The sequence below is a fragment of the Solenopsis invicta genome, chromosome 6 (genome assembly GCF_016802725.1).
Source record: "Solenopsis invicta isolate M01_SB chromosome 6, UNIL_Sinv_3.0, whole genome shotgun sequence".
Taxonomy (NCBI): domain Eukaryota; kingdom Metazoa; phylum Arthropoda; class Insecta; order Hymenoptera; family Formicidae; genus Solenopsis; species Solenopsis invicta.
Window position 1 is genome coordinate 11,205,802 of NC_052669.1, and position 23,817 is coordinate 11,229,618.

At 32.8% G+C, this 23,817-nt stretch overlaps 1 protein-coding gene across 21 annotated transcripts in view; it reads left to right on the plus strand.

Moving 5' to 3' along the window:
- The window catches only part of LOC105199525 (liprin-alpha-1), a 226,288-nt gene that overhangs the window by 117,326 nt on the left and 85,145 nt on the right, over nt 1–23,817 (plus strand). For 17 of the 21 annotated variants that reach the window (XM_039450861.1, XM_026139120.2, XM_026139121.2 and 14 more), the window contains one exon: nt 18,789–18,833. The exons of the other annotated variants lie outside the window; for them this stretch is intronic. In XM_039450861.1, the coding sequence (XP_039306795.1) occupies nt 18,789–18,833 (45 nt within the window). The remainder of the gene's footprint in view (nt 1–18,788; nt 18,834–23,817) is intronic. 21 annotated transcript variants of the gene reach the window in all.

Here is a 23,817-nt window from a genome sequence, read left to right on the forward strand (position 1 = left end):
TTTTACGACGCGAAATAAAAATTACACGCAAATACGGTTTACAGCATTTGAAAGTGTGAATCATTACCTTTAATTTGTGTTTTTGTTGAGCGTTGTACGATTTTTTTTCACTGAATTAGGCAACACTGAAGCGAAGATGGCCTCTTTTGCTTCAATGTTGAATAATTCAGTGAATAAAAATCGTACAACGCTCAACAAAAACGTAAATTAAAGATAAAGATTCACGCTTTTGAATGCTGTAAACTGTATTTTTGTGGAATTTTTATTTTCCGCCGTGGAGTTTTGCAAAATTCGTAAAAAAAATCCAACAAATATCAAAATCTTATAAAAATCTTGCCAAGTTGTACAGCGTAAAATGAAAATCGCACACAAATGCGGTTTAGAGCTTTTGGAAGCGTGGATCTTTACCTTTAATTTGCGTTTTTGTTGAGTTTTGTACTATTTTTTTTCACTGCGTTAGGCAACACTGAAGCAAAAATGGTTTCTTTTTTTAATGTTGAATGAATCAGTGAATAAAAATCGTACAACACTCAACAAGTACGCAAATTAAAGATAAAGATTCACGCTTTTAAACGCTGCAAACTGCGTTTTTGGGCAATTTTTAATTTACGTCAAATAAACTCGCAAAATTCATAATAAATTTTGCCGCATTTTTAGTTTTATTCATATAAAGCTCCGTAAAAAATTAGTATATGTTTTCAAAGTTGATGAAAATTGTATATAGAAACATTGAGCTGTAAAATGCGTTTTAAAACATTTGATTTATCATTTTTGTTGATTTATTACGTTACACTCTCTTTTGGAGAGTAACTGTAGATGATCCTTTAATTTTGCTGTTGAACGCTTACTTAATCTTTACTGAAGTCGATATTTGAACTAAAAAAAAAGAGAAATTGTAAAACGATCTTTCAGGGCTCATTTTAAAGGGCGTAACATTTCGATTATTTAAGTTCATTTTTCTCGAAAATTCTTTTACACTAGAAAGTGAAGGAAGAAATTCAAGAATGATTTTTAAAAATCAAAAATTTACAAAATTAAAAATTTTTTATAGTGCAATAAAACATCAAAAATATTGTGGATTATTTTTTAATTACTAAATCATTTTAAAGGCTTTTTTAACTTTTGACTTTATGTTAATTTGAATGGCAAACAATTTGCAACTTTCAAAATTGTTTCAATTTTGCAAATTTTGGATTTTTTTAATTTTTCTTGAATTTTTTACTTTATTTCCTAGTGTAAAAGAATCTTCAAGAAAAATCAACTTAAATAGAAAAGTTATGTCTTTTAAAATGAGAACTGAAAAATCATTTTACAATTTTTTTTTTTTCGAAGTTCAAATATCGATTTCAGCAAAAATTACGCAAACGTTCAAAAGATTAAGCATTTAACAGTAACTAAGGATCACCTACAGTTACTCTCCAAAAGAGAGTGTAACGTAATAAATCAACAAAAATGATAAATCAAATGTTTTAAAAACGCATTTTACAGTTTAATGTTTCTACATACAATTTTTATATCGACTTTGAGAACATTCAATGATTTTTTACGGAGCTATACGGATAAAAATAAAAATATGGCAAAATTTATTACGAATTTTGCGAGTTTATTTGACTTGAATTAAAAATCGCACACAAACGCAGTTTGCAGCGTTTGAAAGCGTGAATCTTTATCTTTAATTTGCGTGCTTGTTCAGCGTTGTACGATTTTTATTTATTGATTTAGTCAACGTTGAAAAAAGATTTTTTGCTTCAATGCTGAATAACTCACAATCAGTGAAAAAAAATTGTATAAAGCTCAAGAAAAACGCAACTTAAAGGTAAAGATTCACGCTTTCAAATATTGTAAATCGTATTTGCGTGCAATGTTTATTTCTCGTCGTAAAGCTTTGCAAAATTTGTAAAAAATTTTGAAATTTGACGCATCTCAATTTAAATCCGTGTAACTTTGTAAACTGTAAATTATTTAATGATTTATCAATCTCAAAACTAGAGATTTCAAGCTTTAAAATTAAAAAAAAAATTTGTTTACGATCATTTTTGACGAAGTTACACTTTCTTGAATTACGCCTATTTTTCGGAGTCAGAATAAGTGATTCTTTAATTTTGGCGTTGTGTGTATATAAATATAAAGATATTAGAAATATGAAGTTAGTAAAAGTAATTTTTACTTTTCAACACTAAATTCATATTAATATTCATTAAACTCACAAAAGCTATAATTATTGAAAATTCCATATTAATTTTATATCCATGCTATAAATTCCATGCTAATTTTATATCATAAAAGTAAGCATTATTAATGTTGTAAAATTAACTTTAAATTATGAATCCAAATTAATAGAACATTTTTTTTGTAAAAATATGATCTTTTAACTTTAATTTCTTTTTTGAATCAATTTTCTATAATGATTTTTAAGAAAGTTATAATTTTTCAAAAAATTATTCTGCATTTGCTGTAACTTTGTTCACTTATTTATCAAAATTATATAGTTTCACCAATTGTTATTGCCATTTCACTTTTTAATCGTATATTAGAAGGTTGAAAGTTGAAACTAACAAGGGGAGGACCAGGTGAGAGACCCTGGGATTTTGATCCCAATTTTTTTAGTTATTCTGGAGACGAAAAAAAAAGTTTTCGTCTCCCGGCGTTTCATCGAATAGGCTTTAGTTTCAAAATAATAAATTTGTGAAAATTGGCCATACCGCCAATAAAAAAAATATTGCACACATCCGGGAGCGAAACCAGATCTTACGATTATGAAGCAAGCACCTAACGCATGGAGCCGACTGCACTGGTTGCGAGAACAGTTACCAGGAAGGCTCATATGGCGCGCCGCGGTATGGCCAATTTTCACAAATTTATTATTTTGAAACTAAAGCCTATTCGATGAAACGCCGGGAGACGTAAACTTTTTTTTCGTCTCCAGAATAACTAAAAAAATTGGGATCAAAATTCCAGGGTCTCTCACCTGGTCCTCCCCTTGTAAGTAAAATTACGGTTGAAAACCATCGCATTACAGTGTACCTTTTAATAATAGGATAAAACACGAATGACCTCACAATGGCTAGTGAGGAATAAAAAATTAAAGATCATATAATAAAACAACTTCTGTAGATTCCACTTCAAAACTGTGACCTGTTAACAATATGTACATTTTTTTCATGAAAATTGTAATTTGAAATGTAATTTGAATAAAATAATATTATATATTTATTTCAGCAATTATTTATGTTGCTGTCTATGTATTATTATTTTGAGTTCTTTTCTTAAAGTTTCTCATCACTTTAGTCCGCAATAGAAATTCTTTTAATGTTGCTATGTTCGACGAATCTTGGTCACAAACGATAGCAACAATGTGGAAGCCTGTATTATTAATCTTTTTGATGTATATTTTTATACAGCAATTAATTGCGCAGTTTTTGTTTGTTTTCTACAAAAGTTATAATTGATATTTTCAACCTGATTTTAAACGTGTAACATGAACACTAAAGCGTGATCAGTAATTTTTTTCGTACAATTATTACCCCAATCCTCAATAAGACGTTTTTCCGTATTTCATAAGTGAGCTTGAGTTATATTGCAACCTTGTCCCACATGTAAATATAAACTTAATTTCTCGACATACTTGGAGCAATATTTTTTAGATGTCTCAATTAAAGAATTCAATCCATGGATATTTTACAGAGCAATAATTGTAATGTTTGTATCGACTGTGTATGTCTAAGAAAAAAAAAACAATAATCTTCAGATCCATCATCGTCAAAAACTATTATCCGATTTCTTTGCAGATTGACTAGGTAATTTCACGTTGTTGGATATCCTCCACAGAGCATGCGAAATTTAAGCAATTATGTCTCTCATAGCTCTCATATATATTTTAATTTTATTAATTTTATTAATTTTAAACTATTTTAATATGGCGCTTGTTTTAATATTGTTAATTTTAAATAATTTTATTATTATGCAATACTATTTATTTTAATCGATGGCTGATAAGGACGAAGTAGGTCAAAACGTTCTATTTAGATAGTGAAATATAGGATGTCAGATGAAGTTTGCCCGTGGTCTCGTGGGTTGATAAAGCAAGTAAAATTGAACAGAAAAGTCCTGTATTATTTTTCAATATTTGCAATAGTTACTGAGATAAAAATTTTTTAAGTCGGCGAATGAGCGCGTATTTTTTCTGCCCACCGCATGCGGGGACCGCTTATCGGTCGACAAGCCATAGGCAGCCGCGACAGGCGGCGCCCGCGTGCAATGGGCAGGAAGAGTATGTGCTCATTTGCCGACTTTATTTTTATCTCGGTAACTATTGTGAATATTGAAAAATGGTACAGGACTTTTCTGCTCAGTTTTACTTGCTCTATCAACCTACGAAATCATGGACGAACTTCATTTGACATTATGTATAATTGTAAGTTTTAATAAATTGACATTCGTTATAAAAATAGCTTGTTTATTTGGTTTGAGTTAAAAATTTTATTTTGTAAATACGAGCGACGTTTTTATTATTATCAGTAATAATATTGATGCTGTTGTGTTTAATATCTTTTTCTAATGGTAAATATAGAGTTAGCAATATACTTTTCTTTAGGCATCAATGTGGTATATAAGGAATTAGTATATTTTCTAAAAAATGTAAACCGCAAATCCTTAATTTATCTAATGTTTGGTTTGATGCATTTATAAAAAAAGAAAATTGTCCATTTTAACGTTCTTGTTCGCTGATGCAATGCGTCAGTCAACCAAATTGTCCACTGCGCGGGAAAAATTAAATTTGAACCAACTTTGATTAGTCACAGCATTGCATCTTGAATATCAAGTGTTTTTACGTCAATCTCGAACTTAACTTTTTCCGCGTGGCGGAAAATTTGAAATTATACCGCGGAAAAGAAGAAAATGACAAAAATAACAAAATGTCAAGTTAATTTTTACATAAAAATTAATTATTATCAAAGCAAAAAATAAAATAAGACTAACGAATTTTATTGCTTAAAAAAATTTTTTTTTCTTTAATTTTTTTCCCTTTAGTTCTCTTTTAAACTGCTCTCAAACCGTGACTAAGGTAATATTTTTTGCAACAATTTCTTTACAATTTTTCCAGGATACTAGTAGTAGTAGTAGTAGTAGTCGTAGCAGTAGTAGTAGTAGGCGTAATAGTAGTAAAGTAAAGTAGTTAAAGCAGTAGTAGTAATAGCAGTAGTGTAATAAATACCACTCCGTCATATATACCACGCGCTCCGCCGAACATCCGCCATACGATGTACGAACACGCAGCTCCGCTATCCGCCTAAGCAGTACTGCGATTGCAAGCATTGACCGATCATCGCTACTAGCTCCATTTGTACACACTAATTAGCGGGAACCGTAAAGCCAGGTATATAAGCCAGTGCAAGTCGTAAGTTAGATCTTCCCAAGATCTCTAAGCTTTTGGACCGATCTACGAATATTCTCGTAGAACCTTCTGTCCGAGCATTCTTGGGCGCTTCCCGGAGAATTCTCACTTCAGCTTCTTGGTCGAGCATCCTTGACTTCCTATCCAACCGTCTTAGGTCCCGAGTATTCTTGAGACTCCTTATTGATAATCAGGTATCCTCGATTCACGCTCTGTCTAAGTCCGCTATTTGTATCAGCCTCAAGCATACTCGAGGTTTCCATTGAGACGTCGAGCATTCTCGACGCTGCTGCGCCGATCCGTTTCTCACGAGATTCCAGGGCGGCTGCCGAGCATTTTGACACCGTCGGGAGCTACGCGAGTCTTACGCCGCTCCGTTGCAAACCGATTCTTCTACGGTCTGCGCCACGAATCACGCGTACGTCAGGACGAATCCACACCGCACATTTATTCACAACCCGCCACTGCTCGTGCTACGCGCTCCTCGACTTGCGTCCGTTCACGTCGCTACTCGACAACCGCGCCTTACGATCAATGGCCCATCCGGCCACCCATAGTGTACCAGTCGCAACATGGTCTTCTGCCTCATATCCCGGGCGAAACTCGAGTAGCCCGCGTAGCATGTCTCCACGGAACGCGCGCTTGCAATTCCGATTTTCGTAATATAACTTATTGTTAGATTCACGCGTATATCCACATTATATTGTTTATATTTTTGTAAGTTCTTTAGTCTACTAAATCGTTTAAGTTTTTTATTCTTTTTGTGCTTTAGTCTAACATAAATCATTCATATTCTGTATTATTTCCGAAGTCCGTTTGATTTAAGATTATGTATGTCTTAATGCTATAATATACCTATCATGTTTTATTATAAATCACGACCCAGATCATTTATAAATCATGGCATCCGGCGAGCTTATTTGGCCCAACCAATCTCGATCCCGCCGAAGTATTTGCGTTACAGTAGTAATACAGTAGGCGGAACTATATAGCTCCCAACGTTACTTAGATTTTTGCGATTTCTCTGTGATTGCTCACTATTCTACAAAGCCGACTTTGAGTACAGATCGAGCCTAGCGTTTTCCATCAGGTTACATAGCCTGTATACCTTTACATCATGAAGGATTTCGGACTTCAAAAACACTTGAATGTCCCAAAGATTTGTGTCTTTTTAACGCAGGACAGTTGCACAAAATGTATATACTGTTCTCTCTTTTTTTACTACAAAACCGGCATTCCTTTCTACTGGTTTATATTAATTATTGATTTTAAAGAATAATTTTTAAACTTTCACGAAACCCGCTTTTTTCAATTATTCATAAATTAAAAATTGTTTTGGAATTTCTGTTACACATTTAAAAGCAAAAATGTATATAACAAACTTACAAATATTTACAAATGTAATAAGCCTTTAAAGAGTTTATGAAAATGATGGATATTTTTGTAGAAAAATTTCTAAAAATAGTCAAATTATTTATATTATTTTTTATTATTTATAGAAACAGTATACATATATTTAAAATATGTTTAAAAATGACCAGTTATGTCAATTTATTATTATTATTATTATTATTATTAAGTGAGAAGAGGGTCAAAGCGTGCCACTGTCAGTTAGTCACTGCGACCTAAAAGATCTATTATGACCATGCCTTTTCTTAGATTTGTGCCAAGGCTCTTGAAGAACCCAATGAAGGGAGAACCCCTTGAAGGACCCGTCGGGATTCTAGCTCCTTAATCTAATCAGAGGTGATAAGCATCTCTCCTAGGGATTTTTGTTTGACATGGCCGACGGCCGGACAGTTGCACATAATGTGCTCAGCCATTTCAGCCGATTTCATCAGAAGCAACAGCCATCATCCTCAGCTTTGTCAATTATGCTGAGGTGATATCTGAGTTGGCAGTGGCAGTTGGCAGAGAAAATACCTACCAAGGAATTTAAATCTTCTGATTTAATACGTCCCGTGTTCTTTACGTATATGTGATGAACTTCTTTGCCTGGGCTAGTCCTGTCGTGCCGCTCTAATATGAGGACTTTTGTCCGTCCTCCCAGTTTCTGATTTGCCTTTTGATGTTGCTGACAGTAACCTTGCACCATGGCTCCGACTCTATTGGGGGCGAGCGCGCTTCTTTCTTTACAAGTTTATCTGCTACCACATTGCCTCTAATGCCCTCGTGTCCCGAGACCCACCAGAGTGTGACCTGGTTATCTCTGGCGAATTGTTTGAGGTTGGCGATACATTGCCAGACTAGTACTGAGTTACACGTGTGAGCTGTAGGAGCCCTTACTACTGCTTGACTGTCTTAGAATGTCAATAGTTGCGCTTTCTATATCTTTGTCCCGGTTGATCATGGCGCAGGAGTTGGCATACACTTCTGCCTGAAAAATGGAAGGTGCATTGCCCATAAGATCGATATGCGGCAGTTAGGCCCGCTAATACCGGCTCCCGCTGTGTTTGTTGCTGTTTTGGAGCCATCAGTGTATTCTTTTTAAAGGGAGGCCCTTCCAGTGCCCACGTTTCTTTATCTATGTAGACAGTTTCGTAGTTGTGCTCGAAGTTGAATTTAGTTTTTATCGCATCCATAGGAAGTTGAGCTATGTCGCTTAGGCAGTCTGTCGTGAGAATCCTCATATGTCTAATCCGGTCGATCATGGCTTGTGATAGTTGAAGATTTGGTTTGCCGAGCTACGGGCTTCTTTCCGAATCTGTAGGTAAAGAGGCAGCAGGTCCAGTAAGGCCTATATAGCTGCTGTGGGGCAGGTTCTTATTGAACCCGTGATGCAAAGGCATGCAAGCCTCTGAATCTTTTGCAGCTGTTGTTGCGCTCTTTGTTCGGTTTTTGACTACCATATTATAGCTGCATAGGTGACCATGGGTTTAACAGCTATATGACCAGTAGATTATTTTTTGCTTAAAATATCAATTCCTGCCTAGAAGTCTACGGCAGGTTTCAAGGTAGCTTTTGACTAAACCTTTTTTAGATGGGAGTTCCATAATAGTTTTTGATTTAGGATAACTCCAAAGGATTTGACCTCTATCTTGAAACTGACCACAGCCGTCTAGTGTGGATGCTGTTAGATGCAGTTTTCTTCTCCCAGTGAAAGGCACAGTGGTGATCTTCTCGGGGTTGATGCGTAGACCTTTTTTTCTGCACCACTGTTGCGTGATGTTCAAGGCTCTTTGCACTCTGTGCAATACGATAGCGTGCAACTGTCCTCTGATTGTAATAACTATATTGTTGGAATAGCCTTGCACCGGGTGACACTTGATTGGACACGGAACGATTGGACACAGCACGATTGAAAACGTAATATTGTACACGTAACGATTGGAAATTACACGATTGGAAATTGCACGATTGGAAACTGCACGATTGGACATCGCATGATTGGACACCGCACGATTGGAAACCTAACCTCGTTTTTATGTTAGCATGCGCGCGCGCGCACACACACGCACACGGGATGGACAAGGGGATGGGCCTATAGCTTTCAATTGTACAGTGTCTTATTGTGCGGTTTCCAATCGGTACGTTTCTAATTGTGTTGTGTCCAATCGTCACGTGTCTAGTCTCCCTTGCATCCCTCGAAATTGGTCGTCAGTGTGTCCAGGAGATCGTCCACAATCACCGACCGGAGAAGCGATGATAATACCTCTCTCTGCGAGTACTCCTTTGCAGCGGTGATGATTGCAGATTTTCCTGCCATCATGGCTTTGACACTACGTTACTCAGCATGGTTTTGATACAGGTGGTGATTGCTGGGTGAAATCTTTTTCCAATGACCGCTTCCTCGATAGAGTCGTACAACGTATTGTCGAAGGCTTCCTCTTTGTCCATGAAGGCACATAGGACTATCTCTTTGTCTTCATGGGTCCTTTTTAGGCTGCTCACCAAACGATGCAAAGGGGTAGTAGTCATACCAATTTGTCCAATAGTTTTTAATCGTGCTTTTGCAGTAGCAGGATTTTTTAGAAGACTATAAAATGATACACTGGAGGTTGAAGTACAATTTTGTACACAACATCTTTGTACTATCTTAATTGCTAATTAATTATTTAATTCAAACGTTAAAAGTTTTAGTTAATAAAAATTGAAAAGAGATTTGAGAGTTTCAGTCTCAGATATTTTGTCTCAGTTACAAAAGATCCAGATTGTCTACGAAGGTTAATATCATATTGTGTTAAAATAATTTATAATTTTATATCTTATAAAATTTTTCTATATCTTGGAATCATTTCTGATGTATCTCTGATCCTAGTTTCTCAGGATTTTTTTTGCTTTATAAACAAACTGCTTCTTGCTACTTTTGATGGAAAAATTTAGAAAAACTGTTGACCGTTATTAACAAAAAAAAAAAGATTAAAATTGTTAGTTAGTTTTTCTCCATAACGGTAGTAAATGAACGATAGTGATGCGCCCAGCCTCCGGTTTTAGATTTGTGAACTAACTAAACTTTTGTCACTACTAAAGGGTGAAAGTTTGTACTCCCTGTAAGCGGCCGTGTCTATTGGTTAGTTGTGTCACAATTGCCTACTTTTTATATTTAATTTTTTTAAATAAAAGAAATATTCCAAATCTTAGCTTTGGACACATTGAGAAAAGGGAAAATTATTTCAGAATTTAATCAAGAATTCATTTTAAGAACAAAAGGTTATTTTGAATCACCTTGTATAACTCCGGTATATTGCACCTACCATTGCAAAATTTAGTTTACCAAGTATTATTTATTATGTTTAAGAAGAATTAAATCGTACCAATAAAAATTTTATGCTTTTTATTATTATAAAAGAATTAAAAATATGCTACTTCCTTTAATTTCTTGTTTGTCCCGACGAAACTAATTTAATTATCAGAATATATATGTACACTTAGATAACCAAACGTGATATTACATATTGAGCAAACTAATGTATTGCATGTGTTGCTATATATTAGGGTAAGTCAAAAATTATCCGCACTTTTCTAGAACACGTTTTTAAGATCACACTGCGCTCTGGGCAGGCTTTAAGTTGGCACTACTGGGATCCCATGATCAAAGCTGGACCCACGGGGGTGAAACTAGTATCGTGGTTTCCGGTAACACGGAAAAAGTGGGGCCCACTTGAAAGTGGGAGTAGAAATGACTAATCAGAAAATGCTTTGATGTAAGTTGGTAAGACTGAGCATCTACTCACCCGAATTTCATGTGGTAGCATTGATGAACTAGTCTCTCCAACAATGCAGAGCAAAAGATGGTTTGTACAGGCAATAACAATTAATTTATGCACAATTAATTAATGATCCGAAGTCAATACCAGAATTTTAAAGCTATTGTTTATTGAGACCTTGGTAAACAGAAGCAATGAAATCCTAATAATGAACCTTTACCGGTTTCGGCATAAGTTAATGGTTATTGCCTGCATAAATAAACTTTTATATTTTTTGTCCTGAAGACTCCCTTCTACAGTCCATTTAATTTCTTACTTTACCACGAGTTGGCAGGGTCTTGCTTTTTGTTTCTTATGTTAAGTACAGAGCTTTTATTTCTCATAGTATATGTTTTGTGACTGGACCTTGATCGCGTCAGTTTGTTTACCGTTACGAGCGTGTAAATATGGCCGCTCCGTTAGAAGTTTGCAGGAAGAACAGAGAGCCACGATGATACGATTTCTTTAAAGGAAGGAGTGAAAGGTGCTGAAATTCACCGGAGGCTTTCAAGACAATGAGGGGACAGTGCTTTACCGCGCAGAAGTGTATATGAATGGATCGAAAAGTTTAAAGGTGGACGTACAAGTGTGACACACGAAGAGAGAGAGAGAGAGAGAAAGAGAGAGAGAGCGCGCAGGACGCCCGTTAACTTCCACCACCGACGAAAAGGTTTAACAAGGTCAAGAGTTGATACTGGCAAATGAGCATATTACGTGAAAAGCTTCCGATGAACCCGTGGTGGGAGTAGTAATGATGTGTGCAGTTTGCAAGCGTCTCTCTCTAATTCTTTGCCCTCTCACTTATTTTTTGACCGTAAGTCCCCACGTGTACCAACCTTGTTTAACTCCGTAAAGTTGTTACAACTGAATGTGGTTGTTTTCGTTGCACGCACGTCATTTAGTATTGTATCGGTCTCTTTATCGTATATGTGCGTGAATGTCGTACGATTGCATTTATCGTATAATTATAATAAAATGTACATTGGATTCGACATAAAAAACGTATGAAAGATGTCGATAATTTTGAAAAAAAAAATGTTAAGACTTATCTCCACGATGCTGAAACTCGGTGCAACTTTTCGGGCTGAGAACTGTGTGATCAATTAGCTTGTCACTTTTCCGCAAAAGCTAAACGTTGATTGGTTACAAATTTTTCGATCTGAGAACTCGGACCGATTTCTAGCCATTTCTAGTATCGCAGGCTTTTATAAATAAACTTCTGCATAGTAATCAAAGAATAGCGTAATATTATTACAATTTCTACGAGCTAGTTTCAAAATTTCCTGTTTGTGACCAATTCAGTACCAATTGTAATTGATTATTTCTGGTCAATTTTATTTAACGACAACTACAATATGTAAGATAATAATAAAGTATATAAATGTAGGATAATATTAAAGGAAAATAACTAATATAATAAAGGATAATAATAAATGACTTTTATTTATATGAAAGAAACTCTGATATATTTAAACCAATGGTTTTGCGCTCATGTTATAAATCACAGATTAATTATAGGCCGTAAACGAGCAAGACGGTTGTTAATTTAATTAATTTATTAAAATCTAAAAAGATTGCGAGTACGTAACGTTTCGGTCTTACTAGACCTTCAGCCGTAACGTTAACATTAATCTATCATCTTTTTGAACATATTTTTTATTTATTTTTCTACTCGTATATAAATACGAGTTTGTACCAAACATTAATTGTAATATTTCATCGAGAATGCATTGATAGTATTCGGTATTTTCTTTAACAAGTGTAATTATTTTTTGTATTACATAATTTTCTTGAGAAAAGTAATCACCATGAAAATTTATAAAGCATTTTTCAACAATTTTACTAATATGAATTAATTCATCAGAGGGATACATTATTAGGTACCCTTCAGAGACATAATGATATGTATCAGGTACCAGAGAAAAGGACACGACGAACATATAGCAGGGTGTGACAAAGATGCAAAACAGTTGTAGTAACCTGATATCATCAAATATTTAGTTTTTCGTTGTTGGCAGACCTGGGGACTTACGGTCTCTCGATGTGAAAAAGGGGCGTGGTTTCCGAGTTTTGTGCACACCATTTCTACTTCCACCATGGATGAACCTTTTACTCCTTCCGACCAAAGAAATCGTATCAGAGCTCACTGTTCCTACTTGGTCCAAACTTCGAGCGGAGCGGCTATATTTACACGTTTGTAGCGGTAAACAAACTGATGCGATCAAGGTCCAGCTTTGATCACAGGACCCCAGTAGTGCCAACTTAAAGTCTGCCTGCCCGGAACGCAGTGTGACAAACTTAAAAATATGTTGTAGCAAAAGTGCAGATAATTTTCGACTTACCTTTGTATTTACTGTGCATTTGCTGACATTACCGACGGAATACTATTAAAGACCAATGATTTTACGGAAGTTTACGTGACTATTAAGATTTAAATGATTAAAAGAAAGAAACTAATATAGTATCAATTTACATTATAGGTAATGTAGTATTAATTTTATGATTTGCTTTTATTTTTATCTATATTTACAACTCTAATTTTATTAAAAACTACAATTTTTTTTAATGTTCAAGTTTGATTATCTATAGAAGTGATAATTGAATAAAAATAATTTTTAGACATACAACATGATTGCTTGTACATGTAATCAAATAACGAAATTTCAAAAATTATCAACATTTATTTGTTATGTGTCAACAATATGATAGCCATATGATAGCAAAAATAATCCGTCGTTCCACCTTAAACATCATGGTGAAAACATAATGGCATCAAAACATGTATAATGATTGCTATATGTTGCTGTCTATCTCTTCAAGTTAAGAAGCTTTTTAATTGTAATTTGTTGCTAACAAAGTGTTGACAATTAAAAATTGTCATCTCTAAGCTGTATGTAGCATTATTAGAATCATGGACGCCGCGGAACTGAATTTCTCCTAAATAGAAATCATACAATATAGAATAAAAGGCGTAGTGTTTCAAGAGGTTTGATAAGTACATGTTTTGAAATAAGAGGATTGCATTTTAGAAATTTGAGATTTTAAAATTGAGTCTTTAAAATTAGAGTCTGTATAATTAGTATTCAAAATGGAAATTAATAAAATGTTCTGAGAACCAAATGTTTATATGTGCATCAGGAGGCTGGTACAGCACATTTTGTTCGCATATTATCAGCATTATGCAGTATTCATTTTTTGGCATATTTTACTTTTATGTTGCTACTAACATGCTATTAACTGTTAGTTGCAGATAGTAAACTTATGATAACAAGTTACCTTTAAGTTGCCTTCAATTTGCAATCAATGTGTTATTAATTGTGGATGGCAAACTGATACAAGTTGTTGCTAAATTGCTGATTTAACAAATAACCTTTTTGCGAGTAACAATACACTGGCGTCACATAACCTAGTCCCTGCAAAGGAGGTTCAGGACGCAAAATCTTAAAAACCCCCAACAAATTGATGCTGACATGTTCCCATTTATTTGTCGTTAGAATTGGAATTCACCTGAGTCCGACAGACATAATGCTGTCTTACCTTGTCCCGAATTTATCGAAATTAACCTTTAAACACATAAGTGGATCTGGGAGACTTTTCCGGAAAAATTTTACTTTTGTGCCATTTTATTTTAGTTGAGCAATGAAGTTGGTCAATTGTAGCAGAGGAGACTTTAAACATTTTTTCCACTTAGCCCAAATCTTTTTTTTCATTCCGCTTTCACACAGTAAGCGATCGAAAATCTAAGAGAATTTTCAATATGTGTTTATGGATTAATTGCTGTAACAATTGTAGACAATAAGATTAAACTCACTGCATTTGGTTATTTGAGATTGAAAAAAATACGAAGTCGGTTACCCGGAAAAAATTTTTTATATTACAGGATGTCCCAGATCATTGTATAAATCTTCGCACGATGAGGTAGAAGGAATTGAATTAACCAAAAAGTCTAATATTATTTTGCGATATTTGCATTAATTTTTGAGTAATAAAATATTAAAGTCAGTCGAATAAGAGCGCGCAAAGAGACAAGCGGTCGCTCGCCGTAGGACCGCTCGATGCGAAGGCATGAGGGAGCAGTGCGGTGCCAAGCTATTCTTTCCCTCGACGCACGCCACTTAAGCTCGTATCAGACTACGCATTGAAGATTGAGATTAAAGATTAAAGATTGAAATTTGACCAATCAAAACAAGGAAATTTTAACTCTTTTTATTTTGATTGGCCAAAGCTCAATCTTTAATCTTCAATCTTCAATTTTCAATGCATAATCTGATACGGGCTTTACCGTCGCCTACAGTCGGGCCGCGATGAGCAGTCCTACGGCTCAGGCGAGCAACCGCTTGTCTCTCCGCGCGCTCTTATTTGACTGACTTTAGTATTTTATTACTCGAAAATTATTGCAAATATTGCAAAATGATATTAAACTTTTTGATTTATCTCGATCTCTTCTACCTCATCATGAAAAGATTTATACAACGGTCTGGGACACCTTGTATAATCATATGTAATTATATATCAAATATGTCCATATATATTGAAATATATATAATAATATAATTATGCATAATTTTTATATATAATTATATATAATTTTATACAATCGTACATAATTATGTATAATTATATACAATGACTATTCAGATAGCAATGCATTCCTGGCACATAAAGAGAACTATTTATTACAAACTTTCGTTTGGTTGCAATCACGTTTCTATAATCAAGATGTTAATCTCTTCGTATAGGGCATTCTAAAGAAAACAGGAAGAAAACTGTTTCCCAGGCAACTGAAGAGCAGTACCGTACAGAACTTTTTAATATAAAATTTCCACTAACTTGTTATAAAGTCGCATACACGGCATGCGTTGCTGGCAACATCTTAAGCAGAATCGGAAGCCGCTTTCCTCAAAAAAGATGACAACTTAGAAACGCATTTTTATCAAATTGATAGCAACATGCGGGAAACTTGCTATGTGGGTACATAAAATTATGTGCAATTATTTTATGTGTATATATATATATATATATATACTTAAAAGTAAAAAAATTTTTTTTGCGTAGTTGGGTCAATTTTCAAAAAATTTACACAAAACAACCAAACGCGTGTTAGCTGCGTGTTAGAACGCAACAAATTATTTTTACAGAATAATCATATTTATAACTTTTTTTTTTAACGATGGGGAAATACTCATAGGATCCCAGGCTAGCTAGACCTGGGACTTGAGTCAGAGCTCTTATGAATCATGACCCACCTACCTATTAAAACTTCACCGTACCTGCACAAACCCTCGATAAGGAGGAACCTCGGAACCGCTGAGGAGCAGTACATCAGAGTCAATATATATTCATAACTTACAAGCTAGAGTAGACAACTTTGAGTGAATTTCATAGTCGAATAACCTCCGCCTTCATTCTAATTTCACAGTCTCCCGATTATCTTTTAAAAACTATACTTTCTCACCTACTTAGTGGAGAATCCAAACGTACCTTAAAATGTCGAATGCAGTGAGAATCCTGCAAATGGCGTCGTGCCTCACTAAATAGTGCTACCATCGTTATACAAGGTGTAACAAAACTGACGATAATAATTTTAATGACAGATTTTTTGGAAGATTTTAAAACGAAAATTTTAATACCAAAATGTTGATGCTAATAATTTTCAAATGGGAAGAGTTTAAAGATTACGAATAACGGCTAGAATTTTGCATGCCCAGGGATAGCAATGTGTTCCCTTGAATCAAATGCCTTTATAATGTGAGGCTCTTTAATTACTTTATTTAAAATGCGTTTTTGGGCATTTAAACGTAAAGATTAAATGTGCGTGTTAATCTTTTTAAACGGAGTGGCTGACTGACTGAAGATTGGGTGCCTAGCAACTGAACAACAGGACAAAACTGCAATGCGTTGCATATATTAATAAACTATCAGGCTCGCGGACTATTACATCTTACAATAATAATAATAAAATTATTGTGAAAATACGCAATAATAGTTATATTAATAAACTAATTCTGTTTATAATAAATTTAGTGTAAAATCAAATAAATAGTATTTGCACGTAATAGTTCAATAATTATGTCGGTATTGATATGTCACATATCAAAATTGTCAAAATGTTAGTCATTATCGTTTATTTGATTTATACGATAAAAGTCTTTATGTAAAATTGACCTATGAAGACATTTTTTTATTATTACTAGAGATTCGATATTAATGTAATATCGATATTGACATAGAATATGCACATACCGATTACATTACCTGCAAAAATTGGCGATTTTTCTTGCGGATATAATGAGATTAATTGTAAGTGACTTTTGTAGACAATTTTGTTGCATGCTGAACACGAATTGGTTGTGATATCCAAACTTGGTTATCACGTCACAATTTTGAGAAAAATGATTTCAAAGAGGTAGAAAACGACAATTTTGAGAGTTTCTATGTGGTGTTATAGTACTAGCAACAAAAATTTTTTCTAAATTTTATTAACGCTACATGAAAGTTCTATTTCGCTACGATCTTTTATTTTCTAGATATTATTGGAAGAAGAAATACTAGTTGCACGCGCCAAAAATCATTGTTCTTTTTATGACATGATGTTCATATTTTATTAATGATTTTATATTCTTTTAAAGCTAAATGTTTATATTTTCATGTAGCGTTAACAAAATTTAGAGAAAAATTTTTCTGCGGGTACTATAACACGAAAACCCTTAAGAGGATGCTAAAGTACTATGAATTACTGACATTTGCAGTGGACTAAATATCTTCGTATTGGCGTTACAGAATCACAAAAACCTTTTTTAGAATTGAAATACGTAAAAAGAAGATGCGCTCTAGTCAATTTTACAAGAAAATCGAACAAAAATTAATAAATCATTAAAAATTTACTTGTATAGTCACCTGAGGTTAAAATCGTCATTTTTATCACTTTGACGTCATTTTTTAAAAATTGTAACGTGATAACCAAATTTGGGCAACGAATTCGTGTTCAGCATATGTAAAAGTCTATAAAATTATTTACAATTAGTCTCCGCAAAAAAGTGTTTATTTTCGCAAGTTAATCGATACGTGCATACCATTCTACCTACATTAATATCCAATCTGGTAATGATAAAACAATGATGTAAGCCGATCTTACTTAAAGACTTTTATCGTATGAACCAAATAAACGATAATGATTGACATTTTGACAATTTTAATATTTGACACGTCAATATTGACATAATTATTAAACTATCATGTGCAAATATTATTTATCTGATTTTATATTTTAAATTTATTATAAATAAACAGAACTAGTTTTTTAATAAAACTCTCATTAGGTATTTTTACATTATTTTCATTATTATTAAAAGTTGTCGATTTAGCGCGCCTTGAGCATATTACAATAGCGCGCGAAATTCTAGCCCTGTTATTCGTATTCTTTAAACTCTTCTTATTTGAAAATTATTATAGCCTCGACATTTTGACATTAGAATTTTTGTCTTAAAATCTTCCAAAGAATCTGACATTAAAATTATTATTGTAAGTTTTGTTACACCCTGTATAAATTTTGTTATAATATAATGTCATAAAAGCTAATACTGATTGTTTGCGTGTAAAATAATACTAAACAGAAATAATATTAAACAAAAATTTAATACAGACGTTTCGATACTCAGTTTTGGATCATCTTTGGTATATATAATATAAAATTATAAAATTATTACGGCAGTATCTTTTTAACAAATTGCGCAGATCTTGATTATTCCTTTCCATGTATGTTGGTTGAGATAAATAAAAATTATTTGCATGAATAATGTTTAGAAGATTGAAGAATGTCTAGAATGTATTATGCAATTTTGGGTTCTAGTTAAGACAATACTTGATACGATTTTAAATATGAGAATTGAATACCGACTCATATGTTGCATTGCAACATAATACAAATATTACAGAACTATTACATTGAGTTATATATTTCATTGTATCTCAATGATTAAACTGTAATAATATTACATTAAATTGTAATATTAAATGTAATATTACATAATATATCGCTGTAATATTGTATACTCTATATTATATTTTATATAATTACTTTAATATTGTAACGTTATTCATATATTACATGCTGTGTGGGATCTATATCTTAATTATGTTATATGTATGGAGGTTGGCCGAGGTTTATTTTTTCTTAAGTTAGTACTTTTTATTGTTTGTGCTATCAGACGTACCGGACAGAGCGGATTTCCGAGTGGTTTCCCCACGCACAGGTTAATTAATGATACTAATATTGCATGTAAATCTTATTATTATATGCCACTGTGCGTGACGCATTTGAATGGCTCTTGTGGGCATGAAGTAAGCAACTTTTGTCGACTCAGGTTACGTTAATGATAATTTGTTCACTGTTCAAGCGATTATATTGTTTATTTATAAATCTTCAAAGATGTAAAGATATAAGGATGCAAAATGTTACTTGCATGCCAACAGTATCGATTCTTGCAATGATTCGAGCACAGTGGCACGAAAACATTCAATAGTTTCGATAAACTCCCGAAAATCTTAGGAAAAATCGATACTAGTTTGTTTTCGCATCTATCGTATTTTTGAATCTGCCTAGTTCATGATAGATGTCACAGTATTAGATTACATTTATACGCTATGATATTTTGGCCGATCGATCATTTTGCCGAATTGGTACAAACGTATTATTGTGTTTAAACAATTTGATGGTTTTGTAGAGCCTATAGAAAAACCGTATTGTCTGAACACGTTTATTACGATAATGCACCATTAATGACTGATCCGGTAATGTTACCGAATATGGTATATAGTTTGCGCGACAAAACCGAATATCATTTTTGACCGAGTCGATGATCTTTCGCATACGATCAACAATCGTATTATGTAAATGCGCACATATAAAATGTATTGTCATTGTAAAGCACGGCAAAATAATCGATCCCGCAAAACGACCGATTCGATCAGCAACCGTATCGTGTAAATGAGGTTTTAAACAGAAAAAGTAACTTACAGAACCGAGAAAATTGTATTCATTATGAAACACGTTAATCTGTCTCGTGCATGAAGTTATTCCACACGAATAAATTACAAACATACAGACTGAATGTCAACATCGTGGACGCACAGAGTATTTTAACAAGAGATATAGGATTTGTTTTTTTGAATAAAGGCAAAGAATGATTATTTTTTCAATCAAGATCTCTTTATTCCATTATATATTCCAGAACAAGGACATACAGATTATGTGTAGAATAGTATACTACCCAACTAGGTGTATTAGCTCTTTTTGCAGATTCTCTTTTCTCGAAGTTTTTTATCACTTTTTTACAAAGATGTATTTTAGCTGTATTTCAGCAATAGTTTTAATATTAATTTTGAAAGCGTTAATCATTGGATTATTAATACCTTTTTTTTTAACGTAGTCTCAAAAAAAAAGTATAACGATGTTAAATCATTTGATCTTTGTGGCTATTTTGTGAAATTAAATGACCAGAAAACTTGAAATACATTGAAGTGATATTTTTGCTACTAGTATAGCATATGATCTCATTTTTTTGGAAGTAGAGGTTTATTATGCCTATATTCTCCACTTGAATCTATAAAAAATTAGTCAATATGTCTCTATAGCGCATTTCATTCAATTGTAAACAATCTTTCCAGTTTTATTTACAAAATATGTTTCAATGACATTATTCGATTAAAATTTGCATCTAACTATTATACATTTTGGATGCATAGGCTTCTCTTGAATTATACGCAAATTTTTGGAGCTCCAGATTATTTTTCTTATTAACATAATGAAAATGCGCCTCGTTGCAAACGTGATTCTTATTTCCAAAAATTACTTATAACAAAATTTAAGGATGTTGTGTTTTTGTAACGTTTTCTGATAAACTTTATTAATTTAAAAATGCTAGATAAAATAGGCGTGCGCTGCAAAGCTTTTAATCTTACATAATTTCATACAAATTACAAATTTATTATTACTATTAACACATCAATACACATAGTCAAAATACGTCATTTTCGATGACAGCCGCTCACACAATTAGCGCAACGAGATTACCAATCGGCATCGTGGAAAAGCGACAACAATAACTTCGGTATATTTTTTTTACATGCTTTTTTTAGAAAGGACAGCTATGAAATAACAAGAAACATATGATAGCCGTGATAGGTGAAAAATGCCATGCAATTTAAATTCTATATCTCTTGTGAATCACTCTTATAATGCAGAATACGATGATACTATGGATGCGTGCATGTGCGTGCGCCCGTGCATGCGTGCGTGCGGAGGAGAGATTGAAAATTTTTCTTCTAATTCTTCATATAAATTTTTGAAATTTCTACACAAGTTTTGAATTTTTTTAGAAAACTTTTCTGATTTTTTGTATGAATATCTTTCAGAAATACTAATAAAATTAAAAAAAAGTATTTTAGATAGGTCAATAACTAGTACGATAAAAGATATTGTATTAAATATGTTACATTAATTGTTTATTTAAAACCATTATGAATTAAAATGTTTTAACTTAATTTGTGTAGATCATCCTCAGCCAATTCTATCAGTATCTAAATATATCCATTGTTTAGAAGAAAAAATAAATTGAGAATAGAAGTTATTAGTCGATATAAAAATAAAAATAAAAATGAAAAACAATTGCATATGTAGTCAACAAAAACAAATTTAAAACAAATAAGTTATACAAAACGGCAATAAGAGTGCGGATGATAGTACACAGTTTATATTTCTTTTTTATATACCTACATATAATTTAATCAAAACGTATGTTTGTTTCGGTTCACAATTTAAGCCATCTTTAGCGCAATGTTAAGTGGGAAGCTAACAATGCCAATAAAAAAACGTAAAGAATGAAGAAACCGAAGCATTTATTTAGATATTTAAAGCAGGAAAATTCAAGCCTTTTATTCCATTGATATTTGTGAGTTCAGGTAATTAGTCCAAAGTTGTTTGCAATTTGGAAATTATCATCTGACTGTAAAGTAGTTAGAAACTCTCCCATCTGTAGAACGCAAAGCGATGAATTAACCGTAGTTATAATTAGTCAAGAAGGAGTGAAAAAATGAATAATTTAGCGTATAAATAAGTCAAATATTAAAATTCAAACTTGCATGACAAAGACAAAACGCAGTTAAACAATGAATGGACTGCTGCATATGTTTTGATTAAATTATTGTATATGAAAAAGAAATATAAACTTTGCATTATCATCCGCGTCTGGCCTTTATTGCTGTTTTGTACAATTTATTTATTTGTTTAATTTCAAGAGTTTTAATAATTTAGTTACAAATTTATTGTTAAATGATAAATAAATATAAAAAATGCAATTAAAAATAAAACAATACTCGTCAAGTAATGTTCGCGCTGCAAGTAAGAAGTTTCTTCAATTCAGTCTGATATAATTTTTTAAATTTGGGATCTTATTACTAATATGCTTAAAATTTTACATTAATGACAAAGAAATATGAACGATACAAGTTAAATTTGAATTGACATTTAATGAAATTTTATTTAATTGACTATACTTTTTCTTATTTCTGAGCAAAGAAACAGATATGAAAAATTTTACTTTTTCGGGATTTTTTCTACCATGGAGAAACATTAACTTTTCTAATCTGATTATCATTTATAATACATTATATGTTTGTTATAATCTAGTTTCGATTTTTATTTATAGTACATTATATAATGTTAATATAAATATCTGATCTTTGATGTAGCTTGCTACTTTTTATTTTTATTTACTATATAACGATAAATTTTAATATGCTTTTGTTGCACATATGACACTTTTTTATTTCCGCTTTTATATTGATTAGTAAATTATATCCTCTATGTATTTCTTTTTTTGAATGGATAGGTAGTTTTAAATATTGATAAAATTGGCTGAGAGAGAGAGAGAGAGAGAGAGAGAGAGAGAGAGAGAGAGAGAACTCACATAAGTTGAAACGTTCTAATTTGAAATAGTTTTAAATAATTAATCTAACATTTTTAATACAATACCTTTTACTATGTCCGTTATTGACATATCTGCAATACTTTTTCATGCTTTGTTACTTTAGAGTGAAAAAAAATGTCATAGTATTTTTTAATTAATTAAATTATTTTTTCAAATTTGAAAATTTGCAGATTTTAAATTAACATAATATCTAAAATACTTAAATAAGAATATTTAAATCAATGAATTATTCGACACAAATATTCTGCTAGTATAGTATTTAATATACTGTACTTTCATAACAATTCATTTACTTTTATGTCGGAGATCAATTTTTAAGGCTCACTTTTATAACATTATAACATCATTTTATTATTTCATTAAAACAATTGAAGAATTTTATAATGCTTCTTTAATTCTATCGTGTGGTTATTCTATTGTTGTATTCGATGAGACGAGCACACAAAACACTCGCGAAGTGAAGAACGAACGCACGACACGAAATGATTAGACACTCTTTTATAAAAAGGAACACTGACTTTAATCTAATAACTTTGTACAATAAAACCGTAGCGGAATTATTTAGAATATCTTGTGACAGCTCCGCGTTCCAGAACAGAACAAAAGCCGGCCGCGCTTCTAATCGAAGTTCCTTTGGCCAGCTTCTCAAGTTCAGCCAAAGAACGGGCATAACACTGCCCCTCTTTTTAAAAACTTGTTGTCCCGACAATCACAAACTCTTCTCACATCTTCGGACCTCTTGTTGTCTCTAGGACCTATCTGAGTGTTACTGCTCACAAGATTCCGAGCCACTTTCTTGGATTCAAACGACACTGGAATTATTATTTTTGCTAATTGAAGAAATCCTCCGTTCTCACAGAATAACCTCTTCAAAGAAATCCTTCGAAGAATTCTTCTGAGGAATCTTTTTTCTTCAAAAACTTCGAGCAAGGGGGGTATCTACCGTGGACCGAATGTCTCGAAAAACACCAAGTTCCTGCCTCGGCACTTGCCCTCAGTCCCACGGGAAAATCCACGGTTTAAAAACCCGGGGCAAGGCAGTTTTCTTTAAAAGAAGTACTATAGTGATCCTCCACATGAAGAACGTTGTCTCAAAAATTTCTTATAACTGAAACGAAAAAAAGAAATCCGACGAGTAATCAATTCTAAATAACAAAACCCTGCAAGGAAAATCTTTAAAATCAATCATTCTTTTTCCTTATAACTTAAACAAAATTTTAAGATAAAATTTTCCCGCAAAAGACTCAAA